The sequence below is a fragment of the Aptenodytes patagonicus genome, chromosome 2, assembly GCF_965638725.1.
Source record: "Aptenodytes patagonicus chromosome 2, bAptPat1.pri.cur, whole genome shotgun sequence".
In the NCBI taxonomy this organism is placed as follows: domain Eukaryota; kingdom Metazoa; phylum Chordata; class Aves; order Sphenisciformes; family Spheniscidae; genus Aptenodytes; species Aptenodytes patagonicus.
In genome coordinates, this window is record NC_134950.1 from 58,020,920 (window position 1) to 58,038,213 (window position 17,294).

General features: G+C 45.6%; 1 protein-coding gene across 1 annotated transcript in view; it reads right to left on the minus strand.

The window, feature by feature from the left end:
- Nucleotides 1-5,185: 5,185 nt before the first annotated feature.
- The window catches only part of APCDD1 (APC down-regulated 1), a 32,637-nt gene continuing 20,528 nt past the window's right edge, over nucleotides 5,186-17,294 (minus strand). Inside the window, exons 4-5 of the mRNA XM_076329985.1 lie at nucleotides 8,643-8,964; nucleotides 5,186-6,271 (exon numbers count right to left, since the gene is read on the minus strand). Coding sequence (XP_076186100.1) covers nucleotides 5,820-6,271; nucleotides 8,643-8,964 — 774 coding nt within the window. The 3' untranslated portion in view covers nucleotides 5,186-5,819. The remainder of the gene's footprint in view (nucleotides 6,272-8,642; nucleotides 8,965-17,294) is intronic.

Consider the following 17,294-nt stretch of genomic DNA (forward strand, 5'->3'; position numbering starts at 1 on the left):
GCCGCCGCCTCTGCCGAGGCCCGGGGCGGCCGGTGCTGCCGGGCCCGCCGGTCGCTGCGCTCAAAGCATCGGCCGCCGTCGCAGGGGCCTGCTGCGGCGGTCGGGTTTATAGCTCGTCTTTGCCGCAGAGTATTTGGGGCCCTGGGCGCCTCTTGTTTATGGCACTGAAACCGTCAGTTGTGTTTGCTCAAAGTTACGGTCGTTTCCAGCAATGCCTTATGGGGCAGTCAATAAAGCTGATGCCTGTATATCGTTTTGATCCTCTGCGGGGGGTCTTCAGGCTACTGTTCGGTGCTAAGAGAAAAGTGATCCAGCAGTTGGGCGTTTATTTAAAGTAATTCATAATGCATGTGCCTGTCCTCTGTGTGAAGGTACGTAGGTCTGATCCCGGGCTTTTTCTGTGGGTGGGATTGCAGAATTCAGCAGAGTTCATCTAGGAGATCTAATTCCTAACAACTCCAAGTGTAAACTTTTTTCCCCCAAACTTTTTTCATTTCTTTATTTGAAGACAGCACTATTCTGTGCAGCTTGCTTTCTCGTTTTCCAATAGACTGTCTTGGAAATGGCAGCGGACCAGGACTGATGTGGTTCCCATGGGAAAAGGATGTTGGGAATCGCATCTGCCTGCTTTGAGGCGGCAATCACGGGCAGTTCCCGTTACCAGAAGACACGTAGGAATTAATTACTGTCCTCGAGGCTTGGTAGCACCGTAGCTAGAATCCGTCCCATGGACTGGTCCTATACCCTGGAGTAGACTTGCGAAGAAGGAGGAGGAGGGGTGGGGAGAAGGTAAATAATAAAATATTGGCCTGATAAATAATTGCTCAGGCCAACAGCGCTGTTTCCTCAGCTACTGAGGCTACTCGTGATTTGATTCCTCATAGCCATGTTTGTTTCTGCCTGATTCAGCAGTGGAGTGGAAATTTTTGTTTCTTCATTTCCTTATTATTATTTATTGCTGGCAGCAAATAGTAATTAAAAAAATCAACAGTGATTGCACTAAAGAGGAGAAGACTAGAAGGAAAAAATTCTTGGCAAATACTTGTAGTAAGAGGGAAGATTACGGAAAATTAATGAAGCTATAAAAGTCAGAATGAGTGGTGCTGGTTTATATTACCTAGCCTTCCCTGTTGCGTCAGGAGTGAGTAAATTATGCCACGTAGTATCTGTTTGTGCCCGAATTCATCCATACCCACCGCTTTGTGTGGAAGGGAGGCTACTTCTTCACAGGCTGTGGCTACTGCATTTGGAGTGCCTTGCAATTTAGGGCATGCTTCCCGAAAATCGAGCTCATCTTTCAGGGATCTCCTGAGTCACTTGAAAACTCAGAAATTGGTCAACTCCAAAGCTTTTGATGGTGGTGGTGGAAGTCTCACTGACTGCATTTCACTTCCTCTTTCTTTGTGCAAGTGAGGCAGGAGTGAAACTGCACAGCACTGAGGAAAGATGCTTTTGTTACCCTGTGGCTTTCTTTCCGTTCTCAGTTAAGTTCAGATTTTTCGTCCTCTTTAAGAAGAGTGTCCTTTCTAATCCCTCCCTGCTCCCCCTCCAGGTTGTAGCCCTTAGAGCAAGTGGGATGGAATAGCAGAGCAGTAATGCTGTTTTGTTTGCTTACAGCTCATTTATGAAAAATATTTTGTTTCTGTTGAACCGCACCCTTTGTCCTAACACAGTGTACTCTCCTTGCAAGCCAATGCTGTCGTTACTCGCTGGGCACTTCCAGACCCTGTTTTATTCAGAGAACCTGGAGATGTGCTGTGAAACCCAAATCATCCCAGCTGTATCCATCAGAGCTGTTTCTAGTGATGTGTTCTCAAGCAAAAATGTTTTCTTGTGTACATAGTAAGAAATGAGCCTTTCTGTGCACAAGTTACTCAACAGAGGGATTTTTGGTTATTGCTTTCCGAGACATCTATCATTTTTTACAGTAGAAAGTCAACAGAACAGAAAACTAACATGTATAGGAGGCAGAGAAATCCTTAATTTTTTCAGTTAGGCTTTTTTATTTCAACCAATAGTTTAACAAGTGCTTAAACTTCCCCGGCAGTTTAATCTGGAACTCACCTGAGTTTTGCAGCAGGCACAATATGTAAACGGTATAGAAACAGAGCAAGAACACTTGTTTTGATTTTTCTGATCCCTTTTGTCCTTTTTCTTAAATAGAACCTGTTTAAACAATTTGCCCAAGAACTTCTTCAGGTCACCATTTCTTCTGTTGGGTGGCTCCTTGAGTAGGATGTTACTGAGGGAAAAACTTTCACCTGTCCTGGCAACATTGGCAGTTATTGAAGAGACCAACATTGTTTCATTTTTTTTAAAGCTTCTGTGTTTCGGTATGGGACAAATCACTCAGTTTGTAGGTCTTCCACTGCTAAACCACTTGTGGCTTAACTTCTTTAGCAGCCAGTGCTGCTAGCACATGAGGTCAGGTTGGAGAAATAAAATGAGTGGAATATATTGTGTCACAAATGTATATGGTGCTGTCCAGCAGTTAATTTAGTGTGTGATGAAACCAAAAGATCAAGGAAGCTTAGCTCCTAGTTCTGTGCCTGTAGCCTGGGAGAAGCCTTGCGGAGAACATGGACTGGCAAATAAACTGTGCACTCTGAAGACTTACTTGTATCTTTGTCCAACTTGGCTTCTATTGGCTAATAGAAAAAATATACAGGCACAAGGAGGGAAGCTGGTGCAGCATATGCTAAGAACTCAGATCATAAATTTATGTTCCTGGTCAACACTACAAATAAACTAGAGGAACCCCAAATCAGATTTCTGGCAATGCATTATGAAGGCCTTTTTCAAGTGCTTCCTTTTTAACTCTCTAGGTGACAGAAAAAACCCCCGCCGTTCTTGTACAATTTGTATGTTGTGTCATGTTTGCATTTAGTGTAACAGTAAGCCTTGGAAAACCTAGAACTTCGCAAGTCTGTGATTCAAAACACAGTTGAGACATGAATGTGCTTTTTAAAGGTAAGAACTGGACAGGTCTTTCTTTTGAAACTGTTGTAATATTTCTGACATTAAACAATTTACAGAGGAGCCACGAAGCTCTAATAAACTGTAGATCATTGCCCTGATGAGTGTAGAACATCATGCTGCGGAGCAGTTTCTTTGCTCTTGGCTTCAATCCTGCACCACAAGCATGTGCAGATTTCAGCTGGGACCGAGTTGTGTGTGGCACTTGCATAGGGAAGGAACAGGGTCTGATATTTTTTCCAGAGATGAGACCACCTAACGTGGAAATGGTCGATGGTGGTGGAAGAAGCTTGTCTCATGTGATCTGAGGAGCATCACGCCATACCCATCCTCATAAATAAAGACTAACATGAATTCACTCATGCCACTGTGTCTCGAACAGAAGTCAGAAACAAAGCTAGTATTTGAAAGGACTTGCATAACTATCTTGTAATAGCTCGGTAACTCAGTTGGAGATATGCTGGTGTAAATCTGCTGAATAAAAACCTCAAGTCTAGCTAGAGACAACTGAACTCCTTCCTGGTTCCTAGCTTCTCTTTCAGAGGCATCGTGTCTCCTTCTTGACCCTCTAGTTAAAACTGTGCTCCTGATGGCTCCCTACCAGCAACTGATCCAGAACTGACTCTTCAAGTAGGTATGACTGTGTGGAGCAGAAAACCATCAAGGAATGCTGATCAGAGCAGCTGTTGTTCATAGGGCTCGATTCATCATGGGGAGCTGGCTTTCAGCTCCTTCCAGCAGGCTGAAGGAGGATCTGATTATCAGATGGATGGATGAACACTTTCTCTGGTGACTACTGAGCCATCCTGAGCTCCGTTCCTGACTCGTAATGAGTTTTCTGTAACTTTTCATCTGAGGAAAAAATGTGAAAGATGTGATCTGACCCTGGCAGTGAGTCTATGATACTGTTCCTTCCTATGATACCCCTTCCTCCTGCTGTCTCAAAACCAGGTGAATCTGAGGAAATGTGCGTCCAAGGCTGATACCAACTTGGAAAAACTGTCAAGAAGGCACGGACTCTGAGGAGGTAGGGAGCCTGAGCATAGCCATTTGCTGCTCGAATGGCTTTTTTCCTGCTGTTTTTGCTAGCGAGGTCCACGCTGTCACTATGTTTTCAAAGAATGCTTGTGCTGTAGCAGACAGTATGGAGACTCACCTATGTAAAGCTGAAAGACCCTCATTCAAGACATACTTTTCCGATGATGCTGAAAATGACATATTAAAGGCTTTTTTTCTCTCATAGTACTGGACTGGGCAGCTAGAAGCTGCTGATACTGATGAAGAAATGCTATGACCTTACTCCTTATGTTTCTTACAGAGGTTCCTGCTCCTCCTGCGAGCCAAACACGCGTGTGTATCAGTAAAAGCCACAGCCCAAATGCCGCAAGGTTAAGCCGTGCCCTCAGCTTGTTCCCTATTAAAGCAGGGGAGCGTGGTTCATCTATGAACTTGTACCTCCTTGCTGGCCTTAAGTATCTCCCCTACTGCCTCCAGAGTCTGCTGATTCGCACCAGTGCACACAAGGATGTATTTGCCACGGGGGGAAACCTGAGGGTTTCCAGGGCAGGCTCTTGTTGAAGAATGCTCTGAGGGGCTGTGCCTATCCACCTTCACGGCAGTGTCTCCCCAAAGCAGTGCCGATTTAAGCTCAGTGAAACCATGGTATGTGTTGGGACAGTCCAGCAAGAAGAAAAGGGAGGACGTGGCTGCATTTGTGCAACCCTTGCTCCTCCCTCTGGTAAGACTGGGCCAGTCTCCCTCCATCAGATGGATGCGGGTCTGTTTCCAGCTGCTTCCTTGCTCTAATAAGGGCCATGGTGTGCTTGCTGCTGAGGCCCTTTACTTGTTCCTACATGAGGTCACATCACTAAAAATACGCTGCTAAATAGGGTTGCGGAACATGTTAGACCCTACTTGCTTCTTTACTTTGCCCACCTGGCTGACACAAAATCCAAGGCACAAATACTGCACGCGGAGTATGTAAGGCCTCAGGAATATGAAAACAGAAGTCCCTGCAGCCTTGTATCGGCAGCTTACTTGTAGTGTGTGCATCTGACAGAAGAACGCTGCTTCTGTCTGGCTTTAAGGGGGCTTGGTTGTAACTACTTGCTAGATACAAAGGGAGGCCTCGAAGCAATTACATAGCTAATGAGAAAATATGAAACCACTGGTTATTTTTACAACTTAACGATTGTAAAAATAGCTTAAATTACTTGGAATATTTTTTAATTAGAAGTATCAACCATTTAGCACTATCTGAACGGAGGGCTGTTGATTTGCTGTTTCTTTTTGTGTTACGAGCTGTGAGATAATGACAAGATAAATCTTTGTGGGTTTCCTCCTTATATACATATCTACATCAGAGCTGTGAAGTCAGAGGGGGAAGCTGCTATCACAGTACTGGCACGACACCAAGCCCTTCCCCAGAGCTAAATTCTGATGAGGAACTGGGCGTTGGGGAGAAGAGTACCACAACGGTAAGATGGCAGAGATGACTAAAGCAGGATCATAACGTTCACCCCAGCAGTTAAAAAAAAAAAAAAAAAAAAAAAAATAAAAGGAGACCCCCTCCCTCCCCCCAAAAGTCTGCAGTCCTAAAGTGCAATTACTTTTGTGCAGTCATGTCAGGCCAGGGATCAGACTGGATGAAGTTCAAAGCACAAACATCAAACGAGTGCCGTTCGGGATTCGAGGAGGAGGGGGGAAGTAAGGAAAAGAACAACAGTTCTCAGGCATTCAAGTGCATCAAGAAAATAAATGTCCCTTTCTTTTGGAAGAAAAACAACCCCCAGTCTGGTGGAATCCTGGCTTTGTAGTCATGAAAAATAAGGTTTTTTTTGCTTCTAGCTGAGAATGTCCCAATATGACACAGTACAAATAAACAACACCAAAGCAAGAGCTGGGGCGCTGGGATATTTTTCTGGTGCCCTGCTGCTATACAGCCTTATTTTATTCTCCTCTGGTGACTCTTCAGATCTGGGTACTGATGAAGCGCACTGAATTAAAGGCATCTGGTAGGAAGTGGCTCTCTTCTCCGGTCGGTCGGGGCTGGACCCGTCGCTCGGTCTCTGGCCGTTGTACAGCAAGTACCTGCCCTGGGCATCCTGCTCCATTTTGAAGATTTCGTACTCGGTGTGAGGTAGGCGGATGCCGAGTGCGATGCAGCCGTTCGTGTGGGTGACGTCTTGCTGAACCCCAACTTGCCAGGACCCCTGTGCTCCGCACTCGTTCCCGTTGAAGACGTTGAGCAGAGAGGCTGTGGATATATCCATGGGTGTGACCTTCATGTGATTTACTGCGAGAGAGAAAGAGAGGAGCTATTAGCAGAGGGACAAAAACAAAAGCAAAGACAACGTGTGGATTGGGGTGTACCTGTGAAATCGGAATTGTCTCTCCTTGTTCATTCTTAAATCAATTTTTCATATTGCAGGTGTGGCCAGTGAATCTATTTGCATCATTTTATGTCTTTGACGTAACTGCTTCTCACACAGAACACACACACAAACTCAGTTGAAGAAAACCTGATGGCCACATATCTCAGCCAGAGATTAAGCAGAGCTTTTCATAAATTCCAGACAATCCTTTACAGATAAAGTCTGGTTGGTTATGTTAGGACATAGGTAAAAGAGGAAACAATAAAACTTTATTCATGTTTTATTACCATCTGTATTAATCCATAAGTAGGGCTGCTAATAATGTATTTTTCATAACTTTTTAACATCTGTTACCCTGTAAAGATAATGAAATAATTATTTCCAGTTGGAAAATTTGGAAAGCACCACAGCTGCGCTATCTTCCTATACTACCTGTCCTTTTTTGCATGAATTATAAAGTATAGCTGAACTACAGAGAGATGCTTTTTCTCATATCTAAACAGTGGCTGCAGCTTGCAGTATCAAATGTAGAAGTGCTGCAGTTCCAAGTTGCCTGTATTCCAAAGGAGCTTAAGGCACATAAAGTTTTATTTTTCAGCCAAGTTTAAAAAGTTGGGAAGAGCCAAACTGAATGAGCCTATGGAAGACGAATAGAGATTTTTCCTGGTGTGCATTTGACACTGTACATAGAATCATAGAATCATTGAGGTTGGAAAAGACCTCCAAGATCATCGAGTCCAACCGTCGACCCAACACCACCATGCCCACTAAACCATGTCCCTAAGTGCCTCATCTACACGTCTTTTAAATAATTCCAGGGAAAAAAACGTTAACGTGGTGGCTGGGCTGGTGGGCGCTCATCCTGCTGCGGCCCCGATCTCTTTCGCCGCTTAGCACCAAAGCGGGAGCTTTTTATCAAGAAAAGGGGATCTGAATGGATCGGTGCTGACCAAAACATAAGTAAATAACCAGGCCTCATGCCTGCCAACACACCAAAATCACAAATTCTCTTGCAGGTCATTTTATAGTAAGATTTGTTGGGAGTTTTATTCTGAGGTTTTATAAATAGACATTCGACTCAATGGCTCTACAGTTAACATTATTTGCCCTAGCTGGTGTAAAAGGTAATTTATAGAAATTGAACCTGAAAGTTTCACCAAAACCAAATTAGTGACCTCAATCTGTGTCCTGGTTTCGGCTGGGATAGAGTTGATTTTCTTCTTAGTAGCGGGTATAGTGCTGTGTTTTGGATTTAGTATGAGAATAATGTTGATAACACACTGATGTTTTAGTTGTTACTAAGTAGTAAGTTGGCATACCATAAACCAGAAATTCAAGCAAAAACTGGATTTCACCCCAGGAGCTGAGCTGGGACATGCTGCATGCAGCTCTAAAGAGCAAAAGCTCTGACAGGCAAGGGTATCTCCTGCCTCCTATGAAAATTCCAGAATAGTAAATTATTTCTTATAGTTAGATGCTTTCCTAAACTGGAGCCATGCAAGAAGCTATATGCTTCTCACATGGTAACTGAAATAAGGAGAAGAGCCCACAGAGTGCTTGGGGCTTCCAGAGGCTCTGCTGGGGCTGGCGCCATGGCGGGACATCGTGTTTTGGAGATGTTTGTTTGTGTGAGTGGTTAAAGCCACTGAGCTCTTTCTAAGCAGGGTGCTACGGGACTGTTTGCACAGGAAGGCTTCTCAGCCGCAGGGTCCCGGGTGGTGTCACCACTGAGTGCTGCTTCCCAAAGTACTCGAGGGGTTTCGGTTAGATACATCTAGTCTTCACTGTGGTGGGATTAATCAGAGCTGTCTTTAGGGACATCCTTACTTGCCCTAGGGCCCCTTGAAAGTTGATGAAAAGACACTTGCTGCTACATCTGTCTTCGACAGAAAATGATTTATACCACTTATGACCTGAAATGCTTTCTTGAAGGTGCTTTTTTCTCTCTACTAGTGTAGAGAGCCCTAGGACACAGGTTTAATCTTAGACGCTTCGCTTAGATACTTGAAGTCTGGCCACTGGACTCCAAGACTCAGGGATGCAAAGGCTTATTTTCTTGTGCTGTACTTAAAGATCTCTGCCTCAAATGAGTATTGCTTCAGTGGTGTGAAATACCGTGCAGCTGTATACTTTGGCTGGGCATTCACACAGCGCCCGAGAACTTCCCGAGAAATTACTAACTCCTGCAAATGACAGAATGAAATCATCAGCAACCAAATCGTTACGAGCGAACTCTGCTCTGGTCCACAACTACATGACCACCTCCACCCCCAGTGTAGCAAGCCACTCTACCTTTGAACACAAACTCCGTGCCACCCATCACTTTGGATGAGTGCACGCCCCGGCTGTAGCGTCCCTTGGCGTAGATGGTGAAGGTGGGGTGCTTGCAGATGGGGTCAGAGTAGTGGTAGTAGTGACCTTCCCAGGTGTTGTTGTTGTCATGGAAGATGAAGTGCCGAGTGAGGAAGAGGACCTCTGGTCGCACCTCGCAGCGCTGGCTCACCCACTCTCCGTGTAGACCTATAGTCAGATCTGCCTTGGGGGGTAAGATGGGAGGATGGTGCTCGTCTGACCGGTAGATGATTCTGCACGCGATACACGTGCGGTCGTGGTTCTGAAATGAAGCAGAGAGAAACCCGTTAGGTATTACCCGTGATAGAGAGCAATGAATCAGGCCGTCCGTTTCATGTTGAAATGACACCAGCTCAACATTTTAAGTAATATGTTGTTATTTCTTATCTTTATTAATGTTCTCCTGCAGATTCTCACCCTTCAAAGCACCTGAAACATGGCACCATTTGGTTTTGTATGTGTAAGACTGCACAGCAGGAGCAGAGGTAGGAGATTAATTCCCTCATCTGCATTTCTCTGAAATGAACATTTTAGTTCAGCTTTTTATTGGATCTAGAAAAGGCTAACTTTATCCTTCAAATCATACAAGAAGCTGGCAGATGGTAATTTACTATGGTAGGGACTTGGCAACTCTTGTGTTAGAAATGAGTACATTTGCTGAGCTCTTATTTTGCATCTGTCTTCCTTTTAGTTGTTAGCTTTGGGTACTGTAGATGGACATGGGTGTCCTAAGTACATTTTTCAGTTGGGTAGCAGCCTGGGAGAACAGTAACCAGTGATTTTAAACTTTTTCAGCTTTTCTGAGCCCTAATACAAGCTTGTGAAGCGTACAACACGGCCGGCTGCCGTCGGAGATGGTGAAAGCTTTATGGCCCTCTCCACTGGGAATGGGGTCTGTGGTGCCTGCCGGGCTCCACGGTGGCTCACCGCTGTGAGCCAAGAACCAGCCTCAAGCAGCCAGGTACTCCTAGCCCCGTCCGTGAGCGCCGGGGATGATACACGAGGGGCGTGCAGGCTCCGAGTCTGTGGCAGGAGGGGAGGGAATTTCGTGTTGAGGCTTCCACCTCCTGACATCAGAAAATAAAACTACAGACTTGGACGTTGTTCCTAAGGCCAACTGTTTCCGCCTCTGCGAGGTTTTGTCTTGTTGGCAAAAGAGTTTGGCCTAGCTATTCTCTTTGCAGACTGTATTTTGCACTGTTTGAATGGCAAGAGAGATGGCAGCGTTAGCATTTGTCTCTGCTCTGCTAAACCTTGAAGTAAATTTTGTGGACCAATAAAGGATTACAAAACTAATTTTTTAGCTCACTTCATTTGTGGCAAATAATTAGATCAAGAAGAATAAATGCCACCCTGCAAGATAAAAGCAGTATTTTCTGTTTTACTAGTGCCTGTTTTGGGTTGGCGATGTGCTGTTTGTTTACATCTCGGGATCTCTAGTCAGCTGGTGATGTGCGGAGGGGCTGCGCTCTGAGCTGTAAGCAGGCTTATACTCAGAGTGAAAGACAAAGACTGCACAGACAGCTTGTACCTTCACCTTTGAAGGACACTCAGTCCTTCCTGGAGACAGTAGACGCACGGGGTGGGTTACTCACATCCACCTTCAAGCTGCGAGGTGTCTTCCCGAGGTGCAATTCAGAGTGCACTAAGTTAAGAGCTGAAGCTCCCCACGCAGCCACCAGGCAGGCAGATTTATACAAATACTTTTTCTTTGTGACCCTTTCCAGCCCTCTTTTCTGAGATCTCTCTGAGCTCCCTCCATAACATAAATGCTCATATTCATCACTCATACTTTAAAGTCCACGTGAGCTGCTACGGAGTCAGCATTTCTCCACTCACTGCCTTCAGCTCACGGCACACTTCAGGGGCGACATTTACACAACCTTCATTAGTGCCCTGAGTTTGTCTCATAATATGACCTCAGGTGGCTTCAGAGTTAACATACAACTCGTGCAATATATCCCTTTCACACATATTAAATAGGGTTTATATTTGCCTCCCTGCCCCAGACCAGGTAGACACCAAAAGTCAGTGAAATCAATGAAAAGTCTGCTGTTCTACATCCCTGGGATGTAGAAGAATGGTCTATGTGCAAAATAACTATAAATCATAGAATCATAGAATAGTTTAGGTTGGAAGGGACCTTTAAAGGTCATCTAGTCCAACCCCCCTGCCGTGGGCAGGGACATCTTCAACTAGATCAGGTTGCTCAGAGCCCCGTCCAACCTGACCTGGAATGTTTCCAGGGATGGGGCATCCACCACCTCTCCGGGCAACCTGTGCCAGTGTCTCACCACCCTCAGCGTAAAAAGCTTCTTCCTTATATCTAGTCTCAATCTACCCCGCTTTAGTTTAAAGCCATTCCCCCTTGTCCTGTCGCAACAGGCCCTGCTAAAAAGTCTGCCGCCGTCTTTTTTATAAGCCCCCTTGAAGTACTGATAGGCTGCAATAAGGTCTCCCCGAAGCCTTCTCTTCTCTAGGCTGGACAACCCCAACTCTCTCAGCCTTTCCTTATAGGAGAGATGTTCCATCCCTCTGACCATTTTCGTGGCCCTCCTCTGGACCCGCTCCAACAGGTCCGTGTCATTCTTATGCTGAGGGCTCCAGGGCTGGACGCAGTACTCCAGGTGGGGTCTCACCAGGGCAGAGTAGAGGGGCAGAATCACCTCCCTCGACCTGCTGGCCACACTTCTTTTGATGCAGCCCAGGGTACAATTGGCCTTCTGGGCTGTGAGCGCACATTGCTGGCTCATGTCCAGCTTTTCATCCACCAGAACCCCCAAGTCCTTCCCGGCAGGGCTGCTCTCAATCCCTTCATCCCCCAGCCTGTATTGATACCGGGGGTTGCCCCGACCCAGGTGCAGGACCTTGCACTTGGCCTTGTTAAACCTCATGAAGTTCACACGGGCCCACTTCTCAAGCTTGTCCAGGTCCCTCTGGATGGCATCCTGTCCCTCTGGTGTGTTGACCGCACCACTCAGCTTGGTGTCATCTGCAAACTTGCTGAGGGTGCCCTCGATCCCACTGTCTATGTCATTGATGAAGATATTAAACAGTACCGGTCCCAATACGGACCCCTGCGGGATGCCACTCGTCACTAATCTCCATCTGGACATTGAGCCATTGACCACTACCCTCTGGATGCGACCATCTAACCAATTCCTCACCCACCGGACAGTCCACCCATCAAATCCATACCCCTCCAGTTTAGAGAGAAGGATGTTGTGGGGGACCGTGTCAAAGGCCTTACAGAGGTCCAGACAGATGGCATCTGTAGCCCTTCCCGTGTCCACTGAGGTAGTCACTCCATCATAGAAGGCCACTAGGCTAGGCAGGCAGGACTTGCCCTTGGTGAAACCATGCTGGCTGTCTCAAATCACCTCCCTGTCCTCCATGTGCCTTAGCAGAGCTTCCAGGAGGATCTGTTCCATCATCTTCCCAGGCACAGACGTGAGACTGACTGGCCTGTAGTTCCCCGGGTCTTCCTTTTTTCCCCTTTTTAAAAATGGGGGTTATGTTTCCCCTTTTCCAGTCAGTGGGAACTTCACCGGACTGCCACGGCTTCTCAAATACAATGGATAGTGGCTTAGCAACTTCATCTGCCAGTTCCTTCAGGACCCATGGATGGATCTCATCGGGTCCCATGGACTTGTGCACCTTCAGGTGCCTTAGATGGTCTTGAACCTGATCTTCTCCCACAGTGGGCGGCGCTTCATTCTCCCAGTCCCCGCCTTTGCCTTCTGCGGCTTGGGTGGTGAGGCTCGAGCACTTGCCGGTGAAGACCAAGGCAAAAAAGCCATTGAGTACCTCCGCCTTCTCCATATCCCGGGTAACCAGGTCTCCCGTTTCATTCTGGAGGGGGCCCACATTTTCCCTCGTCTTCCTTTTATCCCCAACGTACCTATAGAATCTTTTCTTGTTGCCCTTGATGTCCCTGGCCAGATTTAATTCTATCGGGGCTTTAGCTTTCCTAACCCGATCGTGGGCTGCTTGGACAATTTCTCTGTATTCCTCCCAGGCTACCTGCCCTTGCTTCCACTGTCTCTAGGCTTCCTTTTTGTGTTTGAGTTTGTCCAGGAGCTCCTTGTTCATCCATGCAGGCCTCCTGGCGTTTTTGCCTGACTTCCTCTTTGTTGGGATGCATCGCTCCTGAGCTTGGAGGAGGTGATCCTTGAATATTACCCAGCTTTCTTGGGCCCCTCTTCCCTCCAGGGCTTTGTCCCATGGCACTCTACCAAGCAGACCCCTGAAGAGGCCAAAGTCTGCTCTCCTGAAGTCCAGGGGAGTGAGCTTGCTGTGCGCCCTCCTCAGTGCTCTAAGGATCTTGAACTCCACCATTTTGTGGTCACTGCAGCCCAGGCTGCCCTTGAGCTTCACATTCCCCACCAGCCCCTCCTTGTTGGTGAGAACAAGGTCCAGCATACCACCTCTAGCTCAGGTTGATCTGAATCAGTGTTGGCCAACAGCCCCGCTCTGAGGAGAAGTTTGGACTTGGTGACCTCCAAAGGGTCTTTCCACCCCAAAACACATGGTCTTCTGGGAACCACAGGTCAGCATGTTATTAAAGTGGATGCAGTTCCCTCCCACTATGGAGCTTGTTAACTAATTTTAAGGTACATTTTTTAGCTAAATTCTGCAAGCAGGTGCAAGGGCCATTAGTATCTTAGTGAAAATATAAAGAACATTTAATTGAGTAATTTAACTGCAGCTGGTGAAGTTAGCACAGATTTGTGCCACAGTAACTGACAGCAAAGGCTGGTGCAAAACATCTGGTTCTCCTGAACACTGAAAGCACAGATAATGCATAAGGCCTGTGAATCTGGGCCATTTTTTGAGATTGCAAGTTTCAGTTTGGATTTTCTGATGGCCAAGAGAGGAACCAAGATCCAGTTATGTTTCCTATTTCGCTCTAGATTTCTTGTGTGACCTTCCTGTGTGACTTAACCTCATTTCATAGAAACACAGACAATTACAGGTCTTCTGTTTGGGACAGGACTGGTAGGAGGCTAAATAAAGACACTGAGCTGTCAGAAAGCAGACAGAAATTTCAGGGGCCTGGATATAACTAAAAATAAAATAATAGTAATAACTATTATAAAAAATGTGTGTAGCTCCATTCCTGGAACAAACCTTCAAATACAATCTGACAGAAGTCTAGCATCCACCTTCCTCTTGCCTACAATAAAAATCTCACCAGGTTTCATCTGCAAGCTTGTTTGGGACTTATGAAACCAGCCTGTTGAATCTCTAGCTCTCTTCAGAGGACGTCAGTCGTCTTCTCCAGAAAGCGGTCTGGTTTACTGGGCGGTTTGCGGCTCAGGATTGCTGGGGGGCAGATGACTTATAAATGACTAGGAAATGAGTTGGTGCTGGGGAAAGGTGGAGACTGCCTTGGCACGTCTCGGGCAGTGGCAGAGCCGCCTCGTTTCCCTTGAGCTCCAGCCGTGAACGGGGATGCCAGAAGCTGAGCATCGCCCTGTGCTGGGCCACGCTGCTGGTGCTGGAAGAAAACTGTCGGATGAGGAGTGCGATTCCATTCACTGCCAACCAAAGCACCAATGAAACACACATTTTTGAAGTGTAATAGAAATAACACTTTTTCTTCTTGGAGATCAACATCCAAAAGATGCTGCCACTGCCTTGCATGGACACCTGCAGTGATTCAGGCGGAGGGGTTGCTCTGTGGAAGGTGCCAGTGTCTATCAGGCACTCGTTTCTCCAGCGTGGCTGTCCCGCCGTGGGGCAGACTGGCCTCGCTGCTCCCTAACACTTTAAGGGCTAATAAACTGCACTGATGACTAACTTTATTGCTGTGATTGCCCCACTCACATAAAGTGAAGCAAGAAAGTGAGGAAAAGACAGTGTTATAAAACTAAACATAGCTTATATAAGCTGAATTGGTCAATAGTAGGAGACAATTTCTCCTACAGTTCCTCCTCTATTGAAGTGAAGTTGAAAGCTCTTATCATCTCATAGAGGAGACCCTGGCAGAGAAGTATGGTGGTTTGGTTTATATTCACATGTCCCTCTCAGGAGCCTGTCCTCCACAATCAGTTTGTGAGCCAAGGCAATTTAACCTGGGAACCAGTGGTTTCTGTTGCCCTTGTTCAAAATCTGAAGAAAACCAAACAGAAACCCAGCCTGTTGTCTTCTTGGGCACCCTTGGCTGTTTGTGGGATTCCTCTGTTGTTTCTCAGGTCTAGTGAATGGACAAGAAGGAGATCTGGAGTCAGTTCTATTTGTAGCAGTATTATTTTTTTTACTTTTTTTGACCAGGAAGGACTATCAAGCATAAATGTTCTTTTTGCCATTTTCCTAGCAGTGATTTTAGGTTTCTTCTCTACAACATTAAATACCATGGGTATTATGAGTCAAGGCTCTGATGCTGGGCAGGGAGTATTAGCGTTGTTTGATGTCTTGTCTATCATACTGGGAGTGTAGAAGGTGCAGACTGGTCACACCCGCGGTTGCTTAGTTCCTTGGCTGTGGCCAGCAGCAGAGTGGATAGAAAAAGGTCCACGAAGCTCCATAGTGGAAAAAAAATACGTAACTATGAGCAGCCCCTTTCTTCTTATCAGGGGTACGTTCATGTCCTGAGGCATAAGGAGGAGTTACTTCCCAAAGCTTGTAAAACTTGTGCAGTGTGACTATGCTGGCTGTCATTACACTGTGAGTGGAGGTGACTCCTTGGGCAAACTCAAGGAAAGTCCAAGTTAACTCACAGAAATTGAAGTGAAGTTTAGCAGTATAAACACTTGTCTGTAGCTCATCTGGCTCTTGGACCTCTGCGGTCCTGAACTGCTGTAACTCTGTGTGCAGCCCTTCTAATTCGAAAGCTTTGCACCAGCTCTGAAAGTCTGGCCAGTTGCGCTGCTAAGAAATGTCCAGCCTGCCTGCCGGCCTTCTGGTTACTGACGGTGTGCCGGGATGAAGGGGCTGAGGTGAACGGGCACTTTTTGCAACGAAAAGGGAGTGGGACAGGGAGAGGTTGGGGTGGTGAGGAGGGAAGCAGAAGTATCCCTTTCACAGGCTGGCTCAGGCACCTCGTATGACCATACCCTGAACACATCGCTTCCCTGAGACCAGCACTTGAATCTAAGCTTACATAAACCTTTTTTTTGCTGTGATACTATCTTTCACAGAGTTAAGAACTTCTTAGTGGAAGAATATGCCACATGTAAACTCCCTCAGTATGATTTTTGTCCAAGTAATGGACAAAAGAAAAATCTAGTTTTGTTATGAGGTAATTGGACTTAATTATGGAGTAATTTATATTTAACAATTGACTGTATTTTTCAGTGTTGCTTTTTCAGGTCAGCTGCTCTTGGCTCTTAATTACACTAGCTGAGGCTTTGCAAATCACTCCCTTTCCATATGTCTCAGGGAAAGATTATTTTCTAAAAACAGACATTCAAAAAAATAGGGAACAGAAGCAGAGGACATTCGAGTCCAAACACAATTAAGTACTTTCTAAAGAAAGCTCATTTGGGCATGACATAAACTAAAAAGCAATAAAATGAGCAGTGGACAGGATGAATGTCTGTTCTATGTTTTGATTATCTTAGGTGTACAATGCAATACTTTTAATAGTGGGGTTTTGCTAGAAGGACCAGCCCCTGACATGGCTGCTGCCCAATGACTGGAAGATCCCTTCCCATGAAGGGTGCCTCCTTGCAGCTCTGCAATGCCGAATCCATGGTGCCCCAAATCCTTACCCTTTAAAGCCAGTTTCTGAATTAATCCATGAGGCCATGTGGGCTGAAATAAGCCTGAATCTCTGGCTGGAAACTCAGTTCTTGTACTTGGGGAGAAAATAGTTTGTGATCTGAAAATTTCCATCAACATTTTTCCTTATCCCTCCCTCCTGCTGCCTCAGCTGAAGTGGTAACAGGGCCAGAGAGCTCTGGAAGCCAAGCAGGGAGGTTTCTAATAAAAAAAGCAAACAAGAATGAGGTTCCTTGATCTTTTTCCCAATTTCTGTGGATAGTCAGAAACATAAAACCTCTTAGCATAGTTTAATTTTCTCTTAAGTTCTACGGGATTCTATGGCTGCCTAAGACTAATTTGCCTCTAATCAATTCATAGGGTTTTTTATGGCCCAGGCCAAAAAACTATCATGCAACTGGGATGCTCTCCAAGCAATGGTGAAATGAGCTTTGAATAACACCTAGAAAGATCTTTTTGGAAGCTGTTCTAGTTTTCTTTGAACACCTTTGCATTTCAATGCTGTTGTTACAGAATAAGAAGACATGTATGGACCAAACACTTCAAAACGTACAGAAAATCTACCCTTTCCTTATGGTTCAAGCAGAAGCTGAAATCAATGTTTAATATCAAGGAGAGGACCTGCAGGATATACTGCAAGTTGTATTTAGGGACAAAACAAACAAGCACTAATAGGAAAGATGAGGCTGAAAATATAGTTGTTTTCAACTAAACACCTTGTTCAAACATATTTGCTCTCTCCCGTATCTATCTATTTATTCTTTATATCCTGAAAATGTGTCTGTATCTCAATCCAAAAATTTTAAACCACTATTTGTCTGAAACAGCTCAAATTGTAACTTAACCCTTCTCTTGTAGAATTACAAT